A 16,620-nucleotide genomic window follows, 5' to 3' on the forward strand; every position below is an offset into this window, starting at 1 on the left:
GTACATACCCGCGTCCCGATCCTGAAATACTAACACGCATGCGACGTCACCTACGCCGAATCTCGTGGTCACATATTTTACCTGCCATTTTAGTTTTAAAAAATAATAATAACCCTGAATCACGAAGGCTCTTTCATTTATTTTTTCGTCTAAAGTAAATAAGTAGGTACTACCTCCGTCCGGAAATAATTGTCCTAAAGATGAAAGTATGTAGATTTATTTTAATTATAAATACATCCATTATATGCATTTTTAGGACAAGTATTTCCAGACGGAGGAAGTATTACTCTCTCCATCTTTAAAATTGAACTCAATTTTATACTAAAGAAACAACACTTATTTTTAAATGAAAGCAAATTCTCTAATTAGAGACAGGGCTACCAGATGCCATGAGAGTTAGGCAAGATTTTGATTGTTTTCTTAAAAAAAATAAGATTTTGCTTATTTTCCTGTGATGGGTAGTACACGTGATTCATTAGTAAAAAAAGGCGTAGAAAAAAAAGTCCTACAAGTTCAAACCTTTTAAAAATCCTACTTCCTACGTTTTAAAATAAGTGTTCCAACTTTATATTAGCTCTCGTATAAAATTATACTGTACTAAACTTGAGACAGTTATTTTGAGACCGAAGAAGTATTATAAAATCTTTATCTCTAATAATAAAGAGGCTACTGCTTCCGTCGAAAAACCCACCAAAGTGATTTTACAAAAAAACCCTTACTATTTATGACATTAAATTCGTAGTATATATTAAATATTTTTTAAAATACTCATATCTTTTAAACCGTAACTCCAAATTTAACATATTATACATGAAATTTGATTAGAAAAATATGTAGAATTTAAATATGATATTATTTTATCTGTTAAACGTTTAATAAAAATACTATCTAGGATGCAATCTTAATAAATAAGTCATTATTCGTCTTTCTTTCATACCGGTATTCATCCGGGTTGGGGATGAACACGTCAACAAAATCAGGATTAGAGATGAAACTGAAGGTCACTTGACTGATTCTTTGTACGTATTAAATCTACATGCAAGCCGTGTTAAAATAGAAGACCTGTGAAATTTTAAACTGCATTTTTGTAGGATAAGACCATCTTTATTTGTATCGTAACTATAAATTCTCAAATTATAGACATTTTTTATAAATTAAGAGCGTGTGTCGTGTGATATTTCTTTCTCCCGTTGTAACGCATGGGCCCTTTTGCTAGTTATTTCTAACCCAGAGAATGAAAAGTGAACGGGGCGGACGGGACGGGGGGGGGGGGGGATGTGAAAGGGGGGTGATCTGCGCCGGCGCGCCGGCCCAGATTTTCGGCCGGCCGCGCGCGGGCCGCAGGATCCACCAACCTCGCGTCGTCCGCACCGTTGGATTCGCATGCAACATTTTTCTCCCTATGCAGCAAAATTTCGATGCCATGCAGGAAATTTTTCAACGGTTGCAACAAAAAACAAAATTTGTAGCAAAAAAAAAATCTACGTGATCGTAACAAAAAACGAAGCTGATGGTACATGGTAGCAAAAGTCAAACGCCGGTTGTAACAAAAATTTACGTGACGTGTATGCAACTTTTTAGTGAACAGTTGCAGCAAAACATGACGCCGGTTGTAGCAAAAATTAACACGGTTGTAGCAAAAAGTAAAAAAACATCGATTGCAACAAAAAATCCGACGAATTAGAGTTGCAACCAAACTTATATGCAGCTTTTTTACTGAGACAAAATATAGTAAAAAAAACGCTTGCAGCAAAAATAACGCAGGTTGCAACATTTTTAGACGAAAAATGCTGCATTCATTGGACCGGAGAAGCGCGCGGCTGGGAAAAATGTTGCAAGGCCCGCGCGCGCCAAGTGGTGACCGGCGCGCGGGTGGGAAACGATTCCCAATGCGAAAACATAGCGTGGATTTTTTTTTTCAGAAAAACCTCATGTGGATATAGCCAGTCATAAAACGGGTGCCATATTTATGCGACGCCAAACCGGACGGGCCACAAGGTTTGCACTTCTGGATGACAAGGAGTAGCACTACTAGACTACTAGTACAGCACGCGCCGCTTAGCCGCGAAGGAAGGAAACCCGCGGCGCTGCCCTTGCCCTTGCCTTGCCCAGTCGTCGTCGTCCCCTTTCTCCTTGCCCCACCGCAACGGCAAAGCCAGCCACCAAAGCCCACCCTCCCCTCCCCCAGCGGCACGCAGCAACCGCCTCCCCGGACAAAGCGAAAGCCAACAGCAACCCCTCCCCCTCCCCCTCCCCGACTCCGCCGCCGCCTCGAATCCGGCCGCCTCCCCTCCCCTCCCCTCCCCTCCCCTCGCCTCCCAAAACCCTAGCTCGCCCCCAAATCCAGCTCCAGTCCCAATCGAGCCGCCCGCCTCGCCCTGGCCGCGGCGCATTGCTCCAGGTAAACAAAAGTCCCCGCCTGCTAGCGACTCCCCGTCGATTCGGCCCCGCCCCGCTCCCCCGGCCCCGGCCCAGGCCCAGGCCGGCGCGCTGTTCCTCCGGCGGCCCCCCTTTTTTTTTTATCTGGTGGGGGGCGGAATCCGCGGATAGGTTGTTCAGTCTCTCCGGTTGTTGATACGGTGGTATCTGTTCTTGTGGATTATTATACCGCCGTGGCCGTGCTCTATCGGCTGAGGCTGCTGCTGCTGCTGTTTATAGCGCTGCGGATAACTTAGGTCGTTTCTTTTCTGTTGTTCTTCTTGTCTGGCAGCCGCTGATTGATTCCCTGCGTGCAGGATCGAAATAAAAACTCGGATCTTCCTCTGTTTCCGGCACCGCCACGTTGGACCCCGCCCCGGCCCAAGATCATCGCATCCACAGCGGGAGGATCATCATAAGCGCCAGAGGTTTAGTTAACCCAGGTCGCTGTCCGGCTGCGTCGTTGGTCGGTACTGACTTGCTTGGTCGCTGCCCCGTTGGAGCGGCCGAGGCTGCTGCTGCCGGCCAGGCCTCAGCGGTGTGGAGTTTAATTATATAAGCGCGCCGGTGCGATGGCCACGGCCACGATGGCGACGGCGGCTGGTGCCGCCGCGCTGCTGTACTACACGCTCAACCGCCGGCTGCACACGGAGAAGCTGGACAGGGAAGAGGACTCGGACAGCGAGAACGGCAGGGATGTGGCGTCCAGCGGCGCGCTTGAGTCCCATAGCATGAGCCGGGTGTCGCGGAGGGATGTGCGTGCCCCCGCCACGTGGCTGGAGACCATCTCGACCCTGTCCGAGACGCTGCGCTTCACGTACTCTGAGACCCTTGGGAAGTGGCCCATCGGGGACCTTGCTTTCGGGATCAGCTTCCTTCTCAAGAGACAGGTTGGTCGCTCGGTCATACTTTGTTCTTGATGTGATCTGTTGCTCTTTCTTGACTCTTCCGATAATTAAATGTTGGAAGCCGATAGGGAGTGTTTTTAATCATAAACATTGCCTGAGGTCCTTCCATCTAGTTAAATTTAGTGTTCGGTTGCCGTTTAGGAATTGAAACAATCTTGAAAACATAGGCATCGCACTCCTTAATATCTATCATCTGTTCTTATCGCTTCTTTTCTTATTTTGTTATCAAAAGTTGTCTTAGTCTTAGCATATTGTAGTTGTTCTGATCATCTGATGACCTAAAAAGCTCTCAGATTCATTTACATAATCGTTTATTTGTATCTGATTGCCTACAATATATCTGATGAAACTGCATGAACGATCTTCATTATTTCTAGTACATACAAACTGTATAAGGTACTCCCTCTGTTCCATAATATAAGATGTTAAGTGAACCATTCATTTAGATTATCAAACTTATCATTTCACTCTATGGAATTCACACTGTTTTTTCCAATACATTACTGCTTACAGTGCTATCTATGCTAAAGTCGTGCAAGTTCTGCACTTCTTAATAGACCAGAATCATAGGACAAATACGGAGTACTTTGAACCGTTAATGACTTGAACAAAGTTCCTGACAGGTGAGTTGTGGCATGTGTGTTTCAGGGAAACTTATCTGTAGCAAGCATATATGCTGGAGATGATAGTGTGGAGCTCAAAGGAGCTTCAGTAGTTACAGACTTGAAGTATCTTTTGAATTTGTTGACACTGTGTTGGCATTTTTCCAAAAAGCCATTCCCGTTATTTTTGGAAGCTACTGGCTACTCCACGGAGGATGTTATTATGCAAGAACCTAAAGCAGGAGTAAGTGAAATTTATATATATCATTTTTATATTTTGTAATCCTGTAGTTATTCACAAGAAGAACTGTTTACTGTTGACTGATTCAGGATTTTTGCCGGGATACTTGCAGATTTTGAAGCCAGCTTTCACCATTTTACTTGATAGAGACAGACAATGTATACTTCTACTAATTAGAGGCACTCACAGTATCAGGGATACCCTGACAGCTGCTACAGGGGCTGTGGTTCCATTCCACCATACAATAGTCAAAGAAGGTGGTGTTAGTGATCTAGTTCTAGGGTATGCACATTTTGGGATGGTTGCAGCGGCTAGATGGATCGCAAAGCTGGCAACTCCTTGTCTCACAGAAGCATTACGTCTGTATCCAGATTATAAAATAAAGGTACGGCACAAGTGTACAGTATACAGTATTTTTGTTTTGTACCTCCTTTTCCCTGTATTCTTTGCTAGTAGTGTTGTGTTGTTTTATATGGTTCTTGGAGCATTTTAATTGATGGTGTCTATGGCAAATATTTATTAGGTTGTTGGACATTCACTTGGAGGTGGTACAGCAGCTCTCTTGACATACGTCCTGAGGGAACAGCAGGAGTTTGCCACTGCTACTTGCGTGTCATTTGCTCCAGGTTCGCATGTTATGATGTTTTTCTGTCTGAAGATCAGATCATGTGTTTGTTTCATTAGCCGAGCATTTGTTGGTCAAGCATTACTTTGGGTTCTCCCGTGTACTTGTAATATTTTATTAGTAGGTCCTTTTTTAGTCTATCGATTGGGTTACGGATTTAATGATCATCCAAATATTTTGTGGCAACAAAAATACCCAATGCACTATCTTCTAAGTACCTGTGGTACCACTCCTCGACCTTTTAGATGGAAATATGGCGTTGACAAAATTAATTTGTTGATCATAAAATAGGAACTGCCATAATTTCAAGCTATCCTAAAAATGGTACTGTCAGCCTAGTATCTCAGGTACACCTTATTTGTCTGAGAATTGAGTTCTCCCCCAGCTTATGTACGAACCAATCCATGGCTTAAATAACTGAGGCCTCTCCCAGAAATACTCTCTCCTAGATCTCAGGTCTCTCCGATATAAATACATGGTTCAGACTTCGATATTCAGGTCTAAGAACGTCGCTTATTTTTCTCCTTATTCCTAACAAAACGTTGACCACTTCTCCAGTCCTTTCACAAGATTGCAATTCTTGTCGTCAGAGTATAGTTCTCATTTAGCCTTGTGGGATGTTCTATTTTGCAGCTGCTTGTATGACATGGGAGCTGGCTGAGTCAGGAGTACATTTTATCACTACAGTCATCAATGGAGCTGATTTGGTGCCAACATTTTCGGCGGCAGCAGTAGATGATCTCCGTTCAGAGGTACCCTTTTATTTACCCTTGTTAGTAATGCCATAGCTGTTAATTCAATACGACATCAACTTATTTGCATCAATAAGATCTTTATAACTGGTAGCGGGTTTACCTGTGGAAACAAGGACATATCAGCACATGATAGCAGTGCAGCTGATGATAGTATAAAAAAATAGCAACATACAGTATAATTGCTTTATATTATAGGTTCTCGTATTGAAATTAAGTTTCGTGTGCAACAGGTGACGGCATCTGCCTGGTTGAATGATCTCCGTCACCAAATCGAGCAAACTAGAATCCTGAGCACTTTCTATCGATCTGCATCTGCCTTGGGATCACGACTGCCTTCTATGGCGAATGCTAAAGCTAGAGTAGCTGGTGCTGGTGCCATCCTAAGACCTGTATCTAATGGAACACAGGTTTTGTACCTTTCATCTTTTGTTCAACCCCCTTAACACAGCTTTGATTGTTATTCATAAATTCATTGGCATTATCCATGACTAGCAATGTTGGCAATGTATTTGTGTATTCAGGTTGTAATGAGGAGAGCTCGCAGTGTAGCACAAGCAGCATGGACAAGACCAGGGCTACAACTATCCTCATGGGCTTGTATTGGGCCAAGGCGGCGGAATACTACCTCAATTGTCACATCAGAAGAAATAACAACTTCCACTACCAATGGTGGCTCTGAATCCACTTCACTATTGACTGAGACCACGATGGAAACCACAGAGATAGTTACATCTGAAACCACACAGTATGCTGCATCAGAGGTCCAGAGCACCATCTCGGCATCCGATGCTGTTAGTACCTTGGACGAGAAGGTAGACAGTGACGGGGAAGACATCATCGATCATCAGGTGGACGAGGACAGGATCACCGAAGTAGAGCTGTGGCAACAACTCGAAAACGAGCTGTACCGGAAAAGTGAAGGGGAGAACGACATAGTGGAAGAGATGACTGAAAGTAACATCGCCGAGGAAGTTGGCGGCAGAGCTCAAGATGTCCTCGGTGAACCCAACGAGAAGGAGGTCCACAGATTCTACCCACCCGGGAAAATCATGCACATAATAACCTCCACAAGAGAAGCAACCATAGACGACGAAGAGACAAGCGTTCATGAGGATGAAGAGCCTGACCTTCACCAAGTTGATGCTACCGGGGAGTCGGAGACAAGCATAGGGATCTTTTTGACGCCAAGATCTCTGTACGGCAAGCTGAGGCTGTCGAAGATGATGATCAACGATCATTACATGCCGATGTACAGAAGAAACATCGAGCAGTTGGTTGCGGAGCTTGAGAAGGACCTGGCTCTGTAGGTGGTAGCCCTGACAACGATACAATACAGCTTGCTGGTCCAAACCAGATACTCACAGTTGGCTTCAACTGTTGTAAAAGCTGATGACATACATAGGTTGTTAGTTCCATAAAGTGTACCTAACATTACTGGAACTATATCAAAACACAGCTCTTCTCAGAGATATGATTAACTGTCACAACTCTTCTCACAGGTTCTCATGTTCTCCTTTTAAGAGAGCAAATCTTTCATTGAGATACACAGGGCATTAGTTGCAAAACATTCTCATGTTCTTTTAAAAGAAGAAAACTTTCGTTGAGAAGCAGCACTGCAGTGTTTGGTTACTGTATCGACAAAAATTCTAGTCACATTCCTACTGTGAAATTTTGGGTGGAAGCCAGCATGTAAAACAGAGAAGTCGCTCATAGTTTGGACGGGAACGTTTGGTTCCTAGGGTGTATCTACACTCTATATGATTTTTTTTATCAAGTCAACAAAAAGTCAAAAAATCCTGAAAATATCTTTGAAATAAACTTGACCTTTCATTGTATTTGTAAGAAAATTTTCATAAAAAGAAAATTGTCCTTTGACTTCTTTTAAAAAAGGACAAATTTTCAGCCAAAATAGTATGAATAATGACCTATAATAGCAAATAATTTTTGTCTTTTTATCTTGAAGGCAATGTTGTTTTTTTCCATGAAAATTTATATACTAGTGCAAAACAAAGTTAAGTTTAATCTAAAAGTACTACTGAACTATTTTGACTTTCTGTTTAATTATAGTAAAAATAATTCCCCATATAGGGTGTATCTACAAGACTACAACCAGGAAGCAAAGTGTATTTCCCCTCATAGTTTCATTTTCTTTGATGTTCCTGTCCCTCCTTCTTTGCTGATCACAGGACCAGCCTTTCTAGGAACGCCGCGAGGCTGGCTCTCTGCCCTGGAAGAGCTGGTTGCGCGATCCCTTCCCTTCTGGCTCATGAATTCTCTGAACGATGGTATCTTGGGAAGGTCCATGGTACCGATCGTGCGATCTCTTCTCCCTTCTTCGCCTATGGATTTCTCGGGTGGTGACATCTTGGAAGGCTCCATGTGTTCAGTTGAAACCACGGTCTTCGCGAACTCATCAGAAGGCTCTGTTTCTGCGAACTTGTGGCTTACAGTGGCAACTGCTGGCTTTTCTGCTTCACCCAGGGCATCAGGAATGATGCAAGGGGAGCTGCCGGCTGCTGCACCATGGTCTGTACTCTGATTGGTAAGGGCTTCAAGGCGGTCATGGATTTGTTCAGAACTTGAAGACGACAGCCACCGAACCGTGGCTGCTATCTGAGAGTTATAGAACGTCTTCCCCACTTTCTGATACTTCTTGAAGCACTCTGTTTCAAGGTGCGCGGCAGAAGCCTCTTCGGCAAACCTGAAAGTGTACACGATGTAACAAGTGGTGGAAAAAAAGATGCGTAAAAATTAGGCATGTTTATAGTGCAACAAAATCATGACAGAGCGGACAGACTTACCGCAGATCCTCAAGACGGAGCTTTGCTTGTCCAAGCGCACCCGACAATCTTTTCCTGCTTGCATCTCTTAGAGCCTGAGATATGCTCTTCTTGTCAACAAGGTTGCCACCCTATTACATCACCAGTTGAAGTTTCAGATTAGCTATTATACTTTTATAAAGAGAAAACTTTTATAGGAACGAAACCAAGACTTGCTGCACAGAGAACACCATATAACTTTTGATCAAGCACAACTTCTATAAAGAGAAAACAGTTCTATCATATCCTCAAACATTTACGAAGTATCACAGGAACGCAGCATCTGAATCACCTGCGGTTTAGTTTGACCTTTGGCTTGATTGTAAGCATTTTCAGCACGTTCCAAGGCCTCAAGTCTTGCTTCGAACCCTCCTTTTGATGGAAGCTTTGAAATGGCGACATTGCTCAGGGCCTCTTCCTCATCTGCGATTCATTATTCCCAGCAGATGTTACTGCACTTCAGTATTTGCAAGTATGACTTTGAGTAGTCTTATAAGCACAAAGAGGAAAGGAAAGTGATTGTTCATTCTACCATCAGAATCTGATATATCTTCGTCTGATCTGCTTACGTCATCTTCACGGTTCCAAAATTCCGTGTCAAAGTGTTTTGGGTCAACTGATGAGCTGTCACGCGAATGAGAAGTTATAATAGATCAATATGATGCAAGTTAATACAAAAACATAAAACATGTACAATCAATATCTCATAATTAACATTATAGAAACGAAACCAAGACTTGCAGCACAGCGAACACCGCATACGTTTTGAAGACTGGAGATATCTTGTTAAAGCGAGAGTTGGGCACACGCCGAAGGTCCTCCAAACGTGAGGCCACTTGATTTGGGTGCTTGCAAGCATCGCATGTGCGTTGGCATAAAGTTGGTTGTACCTATCCAGTTCAAATATTAACATGCAATAACACAAAGCAGAAAACAGCAACATGTTTGGAGTCAATGCCATACCTTTTCTCCAAAACTCTCAATAATCTTTTTTCGTCGGCAGGTAGAACTCTCACAATAATCAACTATCTGTGTCAGGAGAGACAAATATAATAGAATGAAATATACTGCATGTTCTACTATACCAATGCATTGCGATGTTTGGTAATTACCTGACTAAAGTCGGCTAGGGTCTTCTCTGAAAGCTCAGTTGAAGAAGAAGGTGGCTGTTGTTTTCTACTGCTGCTGTTTCTCAAAATAAATTCCTGTTAAACCAGAGAAGACTCAGTTTTGCCTTTCAAAAAAAAGGAAGATTATCTGTGTATCATCTACGCTAATTACCATTCTCCTTCGGTCCTCCAACCCATAATACAAAACACTCCTGGAAGGCTGTTGGTCACGACCAGCGCGTCCGGACTCCTGGTAGAAAGATTCCATTGACTTAGGCAAGTTGAAATGGCACACAATGCGGACATCTTGTCTATCAATACCCTGAAAAGATGAATAGCGCCAATATAAAAACAAAGCACCTCTGCCGAAAGCATCATGAAACACAATGCAATTAGAGTATTACATACCATTCTGTGGAGCAGCATACACATTAAAATCCGGACAAGGCCCATATCGAAAAATGCAATATACAAGAAAACAGAGTATGAGTCTAATATTGGTGTAGCCAAAATAAAGTATATACTACAAGTTGGAAGGTATGTAGGTAACTAAGTCGGATGAAGCTGTACTCTACAACTCGTGGACATGGAATTCGTAAGACAGAAATGATGTTTACAAGATGCAGAAAAAAGCTATATACCCAAATGCTACAGTTGCAACAACAACTTGAGTCCTTGATGAAAGCCAGTCATCAAGAACGGTAGTTCGTACTTTACTATTCAGGCCAGCATGATAAGCTGACAAGGAGCAAAAATAAAGTCATAAGTATATCTGCACAACAGTCTTAATAGGGGCTTGGGCTTATCATTTTTTTTTACTTCAGATAAACATACCAGCAGAAGAGATGCCCTGCTGCGACAAATGCATAGTCAGATCATCACAGGCAGCACGTTCAAGGCAATATATGATTGAGCAAACATTCCCGCTGGACTTCAGTAAATTCGATATATCAGAATAAACGTCATCAAGAAGATCCTTGTAACGAACTGCGAGATAAGTTCATGATTCACAGTCAACACGTTGTACAGTAGAATGTAGGGGGGGGGGGGATGGATTAGGATTTAGCAGTAAATGAAAAACAAGAGCCATATGTTCTGGCCTCTGGTAACGCAGAAACTAAAGAACATACATAGTCCTGAAGCAAGGCAATCACAACTTCAAGCAAAAGGGCAAAAGAAAGACCTTAGGAAGTGAAGAGGCAATGAACAGTGGAGATCCCTAGGAAAAAAGAGGCCCTAGTCCCTAAAATGACCAAGGAAGTCGAGAATAATACCTTCATAGAAGATATTAGGTCGATTAAAGGAAGCTTTAAGAATGACTGGGTTTTGCAAGGACAATGATGATATCACATCTTTCTGGACTCTGGTGCAAAAGCAATGAAACCCGAACAAATAAGACCAGACTAAATATAATGATCAAAAGAGAATACACATTAGGTGAATTGACCTAAGGGTAACATGTTACTTTGGGACAGCAGTTGCAGTCAAAGCCAATATTGGGATATCGGGGAACTGCTTCCTCAATGATGAAATCTTGCGGTAGCTAGGTCTGCATTTCATTGAAACACAGCAGATTAGCTATTCCATGAAAAGGAGGAATGCTGCAACTCATTTTACAATTGAAACTATGAAAACTGAGAGCTACCAACAGAGTAAAGACAATATTCATACCAAACACAGAAACCAATGCATACCTGAAATCATGGCCCCAAGTTGATATACAATGAGCCTGTGGAGAGGGAGAAAGTTGGCAAATAAGTACCAGATGTTATTTACAACAGACCGAAGAACAACATGATGTTACTAAAAGAGCAAAGGTGTTACTTAGTTTAGACCTCATCAATAGCAACAAGACCAAGAAGACCCCTGTTGTGGAGCTTTGTTAACTTTGCCTTGAAGCCAGATGTTGCAACTAACTCAGGAGTGACATACAACAATTTCAAAGAAGGACGGCCAGAATCGAGATCTTCATGTATCTGAGGAAAGAACATACATGTTTATTAAAATTAGAAGTCAAAAGGAAGTAGATCCTAGGCACCATGATCTAGTTCATTAATTCCAATTCTCAGAGAATTAATACGGCATGACATAATTTGTGCACCAACTTGGCTACCGTATGAATTTACAGAGTCAAAATGTCAGTTGGGAAAACAATGCAATAACTGAGCATGTCTCATGAGAGTCTTGCATTGCAGTGTGTAACTGAAGACCCTTACCTTGTTTTTGTTAGCTGTTGTCTGTGTCGAAGAGAGAAATTCAGCTGGAATTCCTTTACTTTTCAAGCTGCTAACCTGATTCTCCTGTAAATTTTATATGCAGACCAAATGATGTTCAAAGCTATCCCAAGATTTAAGGATAACAGAGAAAAGGTAGAAGGGGGATAGTAAAACTTACCATTAGCGCTGATCAGCAGATTATACATGCAACAAATCAAGAAACTGTTAGTATAAATCAAAATGTATGTACATGCATTCTTTTCAAGTAGGAGATTTTCTGAAGGTATGGAAACTTGGCTGGTCAATCCAACCTATCAAGGGTGAGATAACAAGAACAACGCCTGTCTTCACTAGAGCAGGGATTTGGTAGCACATTGACTTGCCACCTCCAGTTGGCATCAAACAGAAGCAATCCCTTCCTGCAAATTTGTTGTTTGGCAGATTAAACAAAGTTCATAGCGCAGCAGGAACAAGAAAACAGCACACGGGAATCAGCAACGGAATATGGATCGCATGAAGTACTAATCTCATGGATACTCAGAGGGTTAAACAAGAAAATATAACACGAATCTGGAAACAGGGGCAGAGTGAGGACCTGAAAGAACAGCCTCTATGGCCTCCAGCTGCCTTCCTCGGAACTCCGAGTACCCAAAATACTGCTTCAAGACGCTCTCCAGCTCCTTGGGAGATTTCGTTCCATGCCTAGAGCCTGCCGACCCGCCTTTCAGGGGAAGCGCCTTCTTCATTTTCAGCTGTACCAGCCAAAGCATCAGACTATCAGTATCAGAGGATCCATGAACGTGGCCTGATCATTTGGAGGCATTGCAACTGTTGCAGCACACTGTGCTTAAACACCCTTTGGTATAACTCAAATGATGATCTAGATATTCATGGCAAATTCGTTTGCGTATTCCTCCCATTGCACATCAAAATCGCTCCCCGATTGGTTGAGAAGTAAAACAGGCGAAACTAAGGGCGAAAGTACCCTCCCCTGGCCCATCCCAATGGACCAGCCCGTGGTGCGCCATTGCCGACCCAAATCGAGACACCAATGAAATCGGAACCGGTATGAACGGGGGAGGAAGCACTGAGCGACGCGGGCAGTTGCCCAGGTGCGACTGGAAGGGAGGTTCTAGGGCTCGGGGACTGGGGGCGGAGGAGATGGCCGGGAGCCGTACCTGCGGTTGGAGCGGAGGCGAGGGGGGCGGCGCCGGCGCCGGCGCGGGAAGCGGACGCGGCGGCGTGGCGTCCCACCCTGACCTGTGCCGGGGAACAACAGAGCGGCAGACGGCTTCCGGGGCACACCTCCCCCCTGCTGTGCTTGCCCCCCACACCTTGGGGAAATGGACTTTTACTATTTGGTCCTAACCTTTGGAGAAAGAGCCCAATTTGTTCGCTTTAGGAATGGATACTCCCTCCGTTCCAAAATAATTTCTCCGACGAGTATTTCCGGACGGAGAGAGTATATTTTCTAAGTTTAGATACAGATGTAGATGCTTGTAACATGGGAACATTATTTCATGAAGATGTGTATGTAACTTTATCCTTGTGAGCACGGGAGTATATCAGGTACCCCCCACCCATTGGGTGCTTCAGGTGCAACGATGTTGAAATACATTTTCAAAATGTTTAAAAAATTCTATAAAAGAGTTAGCGCATTCACACAACTTTGATGTATCTTGTCACAAATTTTCAAAAATATTTCTCGAGATACAAAAATGACAGATTTGACATAAATGTAGTAATGGGCCAAATCTAAAGCCCAACTTTTGTTATGTACTATTTATTGTCTATTTTCTTATTTATTTTTATCTCAAGCAATGCTTCGAATTTTGATTTGAAATTTTGTGACCATATAGATCGATGTTGTGTGAATGTGCTAACTTTTTTTCAGATTTTTTTGAACATTTTAAAATGGTTTTCGACATCGGTGCACCTGGAGCACCCCAAGGGGTTGGAGTACCTGATATTCTTCCTTGTGAGCATATACTAAACTAGCGGGGGGATGGCGCGGCGGCACGCCGCGCCCGTCATTGAGGTTTGTTGATAGTGAATGGGATGGCAATTATTATTATCATTGTATATTTTAGGGTGCATTTTAGGTGAACAATATTCGATATATTTGGATGAACGTGGGAGCATAACTTAGCTTTTACTTTATAACAAGGTCGTTGGAGCTGACACAATCATACACAGAATAGCTAGTATGCCATTACATCTATGACGATCATAGATTAAGTACATCTATGACGATCATAGATTAAGGTTGTGCTTATACATAGGGGATCAACTACGGAACAAACTGGTAGGCTACAGGCAGCCCAAGTGATAGCTGTATAGTTCAAAAGAGGCAGAAAGTTCAGATGAAATGAGATACACATATGTTTACAATACTAAGAACGGTGGTTCTTCAGTGTTGGGGTCTGCCATGGTGGGAGCGTAGTTTGATTTATCTTAGAATTTGGTGTGTGGAGCTCCTTCATCACTTGGATGGCATATCTTGAGCCTTCTCTTGATCAGCTTCAGCTTTTTCTTGATCACTTTCGAAGGTGAATAACTGCTTGGCGACGTGGCTCTTTATAATGAGGAAGTGCTATGTGAGCAATTAGTACAAATAGTTGATTGAAGATAGTCTAAAATGTATGTTCTAACCTCTTTTTACGTGGTGAGAGTCCGTCCTTGTTTTGTTGTCTCTTCTTGCTTTGTGAAGTGGGCGTTTCGTCTAATGACTGTAAGTAAGCAAGTGGATTAAGTAAACTAAGATGACTACTTAATACTTATTAGAAGAAGTTTTGTGTTTGGACAATTGTACCTTTCCCGAGGATGCTGGTGTAGTAACTGTATGTTACACCGTGAAAGAAGGCTAAAAACATCTACCTTTCAACAAATCAATGTGATCTTTGGAAAATGGAGGCGCAAGTTTTTTAACTGAAAACACAATCATAAGAAGCAATTAAGTAAACAAAGAGGAAGGAGCATATAAACAATCAGATGGCCAATATGCAAATAAAAAAACATACTTCTAAGTTTGCTTGATCGATGTTTCCAAATAAATTTTCTCTTCCTCCTGTTCAATCCAGCTTGAAGAGGATGGACATACGGGAGAGGAAACACTATAGGAAAAAAAGCATACTAATTAAAGGGGGAGCAAAAATATCAGAGAAGAGGGAAATTTAAACTAAATGCAACATACCCAACGGTGTCGGGTAGGCGCATGAGACAGTTCTAAAACCCGAAACAAAGATGGCCCGAAGGTTATGGAAGTATAAACAGGTTGTTGCAACGAAACACTACTAAATGATGAAAACCGTAATGTAGGAAAATCGCGCTGGACAGCGATGGAAGAAGACCCGCACACTGTCAAAAGCATAAGAAAACAGAAAAGCATAACTATAAGGTGATAATGTAAAATTTAGGCATGAAAAAATTAACAAAAAGAAGAAGAGGTAAACCTAAATTAGACGTACACATTTCTTAAATGGATTGTCTTCGCGCTGGACAGCGATGGGAAGACCCGCACACTGTCGAAAGCATAAGAAAACAGAGAAGCATAACTATAAGATGATAATGAAAAATTTAGACATGACAAAAGGAACAAAAAGAAGAGGCGTACCTGCTGAAGTTAGAGGTACACATTTCTTAAATGAATTGTCTTCAACGGGACGCTTCCCCCGCCGAATATCTTGATGACGGCGCCGTGCTTCAGCAGAGCTGATGGGCCCATCTGCAAGAATCAAATTGTGAATGTACAAAAGGGATAAGTAATATAGATAAAAATTCGCCGCAAAAGGCAAAAAACAGCAGCAACCACCACACAAATAGAAGAAGCAACCACAGCGAAGCGGATGCAGGGAAAGAATTGCTGTCCACATAGGCTACAGAGAAACATAGAGTTTCAGCCTATAAAAGAACGGCCAGCACATGGATTAGAAGCTGGACTGCTACCGTCATCAGAGTGGCCGCTAAACAAAAGAGCAGAACGCGAAGGTTGCAGAACCAGGACCACCAGATAAATTGAGAAATAGCAAACCAGAGCGAACTCGCCGTGCAGCCATGGAAAAGTGGAAACAGAGAAGAAGAAGATTTAGACCACCTGAAACTGAAGGAGTGAAACAAGGGCCTTCTCGCGGCAAGAAAGCAGAGGATCGCTCTCGCCCACCTCGTGGCGGTCGATCCGCCGCCGCCATGCGAACAGACGGAAGGACGGCGAAAGAGGGCGTCCCTCGAACACTCCGTATTAGAAAAGAAAAAAGCAAGGCGTAGAAAATAAGGCCAGCCCAATCAGAACAAATCAGCCCATAAACAGGCAATCAGCACAGGCTAAACATCACGTTAGAGAAGGAGAAATGGTGGACACATGCCAAGCGTTGGCAGCCTGTCCTTTGCACGGTGGGTGAATGTGGAGGCAGCCTGCTTAGCCGCCGCGACTCCTTTTGCCCTGACCGTGGCTGCGGTGCTGCCGCTGCTTTTTTCATTGCTGTTGCGTGAGGGAGAGATAGAAGAAAAAACACCGGGTGAGATCCAGAGGAGATGGGCAACAGATAAGGGGGAGGGGTGGAGCAACGGCGCTGGCGAGCAGCCTTCTCTCACTGGGCGACCTCCAGATTATTCGGTGTGGCTTCAGTAGTAATTCTTTGGGAAGTAAAAAAAAGTCAACAATAAGAAAAATGGGGAAAAACGTGTCACCAGCGAAGTAACTCTCGCTCACAACGGAGGATGAATGTGGAGCGGGCTAGCTTAGCCACTTTAATATATATATATATATATATACTAAATACCGAGCCCACTTATTTTGAGATTGGCAATGTCTCCACAATCATCTCATAGTCGACAAATACACCATATCACTGAAGAATAGCGCCAAAAAGTCCGAAATAATTAAGTCCTGAAAACATGTGAGCACCTGTGTATGATCTAAGACTTTTGG

General features: G+C 42.9%; 2 protein-coding genes and 1 long non-coding RNA gene across 4 annotated transcripts; 1 reads left to right on the forward strand and 2 right to left on the reverse strand.

The window, feature by feature from the left end:
- Nucleotides 1-2,116: 2,116 nt before the first annotated feature.
- LOC123406205 lies at nucleotides 2,117-7,033 on the forward strand. The gene is made up of 8 exons (XM_045099680.1): nucleotides 2,117-2,401; nucleotides 2,736-3,308; nucleotides 3,975-4,172; nucleotides 4,282-4,554; nucleotides 4,693-4,795; nucleotides 5,428-5,546; nucleotides 5,780-5,956; nucleotides 6,071-7,033. Exons 2-8 carry the CDS (start codon nucleotides 2,991-2,993, stop codon nucleotides 6,854-6,856), a joined length of 1,974 nt encoding a protein of 657 aa, XP_044955615.1. The 5' UTR covers nucleotides 2,117-2,401; nucleotides 2,736-2,990; the 3' UTR covers nucleotides 6,857-7,033.
- A 424-nt stretch (nucleotides 7,034-7,457) lies between these two features.
- Nucleotides 7,458-12,952, reverse strand: LOC123406204 (ATP-dependent DNA helicase Q-like 3). Its single transcript, XM_045099679.1, has 20 exons — nucleotides 12,872-12,952; nucleotides 12,289-12,445; nucleotides 12,005-12,112; nucleotides 11,872-11,879; nucleotides 11,694-11,777; nucleotides 11,313-11,453; nucleotides 11,172-11,206; nucleotides 10,943-11,026; nucleotides 10,752-10,840; nucleotides 10,312-10,464; nucleotides 10,119-10,215; nucleotides 9,886-9,889; nucleotides 9,650-9,799; nucleotides 9,481-9,573; nucleotides 9,332-9,397; nucleotides 9,131-9,258; nucleotides 8,901-8,992; nucleotides 8,661-8,791; nucleotides 8,351-8,460; nucleotides 7,458-8,250 (listed from the first exon to the last, which is right to left on the reverse strand). Exons 2-20 carry the CDS (start codon nucleotides 12,437-12,439, stop codon nucleotides 7,683-7,685), a joined length of 2,292 nt encoding a protein of 763 aa, XP_044955614.1. The 5' UTR covers nucleotides 12,440-12,445; nucleotides 12,872-12,952; the 3' UTR covers nucleotides 7,458-7,682.
- Nucleotides 12,953-13,869: 917 nt separating this feature from the next.
- LOC123406206 lies at nucleotides 13,870-16,331 on the reverse strand. Of its 2 annotated transcripts, none has more exons than XR_006612040.1 (8): nucleotides 15,787-16,331; nucleotides 15,307-15,417; nucleotides 15,146-15,214; nucleotides 14,887-15,050; nucleotides 14,714-14,806; nucleotides 14,506-14,621; nucleotides 14,346-14,422; nucleotides 13,870-14,268 (listed from the first exon to the last, which is right to left on the reverse strand). It is a non-coding gene; the product is annotated as an uncharacterized LOC123406206 (long non-coding RNA). The 2 variants fall into 2 exon arrangements; XR_006612039.1 differs by having other exon boundaries at nucleotides 15,161-15,214; nucleotides 15,787-16,330.
- Nucleotides 16,332-16,620: the final 289 nt, after the last annotated feature.

The sequence above is a fragment of the Hordeum vulgare genome, chromosome 6H (genome assembly GCF_904849725.1).
Source record: "Hordeum vulgare subsp. vulgare chromosome 6H, MorexV3_pseudomolecules_assembly, whole genome shotgun sequence".
Classification (NCBI taxonomy): domain Eukaryota; kingdom Viridiplantae; phylum Streptophyta; class Magnoliopsida; order Poales; family Poaceae; genus Hordeum; species Hordeum vulgare.

What these genes read in the sequence shown, in the direction of transcription:
- LOC123406204 (XM_045099679.1), bottom strand. Translation starts at nt 12,439, where the DNA reads ATGAAGAAGGCGCTTCCCCTGAAAGGCGGGTCGGCAGGCTCTAGGCAT. An exon ending in AAGGTCAAACTAAACCGCAG is followed by an intron (nt 8,461 to 8,660) that starts GTGATTCAGATG and finishes GTGATGTAATAG; the next exon opens with GGTGGCAACCTTGTTGACAA. An exon ending in CTCCGTCTTGAGGATCTGCG is followed by an intron (nt 8,251 to 8,350) that starts GTAAGTCTGTCC and finishes GTACACTTTCAG; the next exon opens with GTTTGCCGAAGAGGCTTCTG.
- LOC123406205 (XM_045099680.1), top strand. Translation starts at nt 2,991, where the DNA reads ATGGCCACGGCCACGATGGCGACGGCGGCTGGTGCCGCCGCGCTGCTG. An exon ending in TAGATGATCTCCGTTCAGAG is followed by an intron (nt 5,547 to 5,779) that starts GTACCCTTTTAT and finishes CGTGTGCAACAG; the next exon opens with GTGACGGCATCTGCCTGGTT. An exon ending in CTGTATCTAATGGAACACAG is followed by an intron (nt 5,957 to 6,070) that starts GTTTTGTACCTT and finishes TTGTGTATTCAG; the next exon opens with GTTGTAATGAGGAGAGCTCG.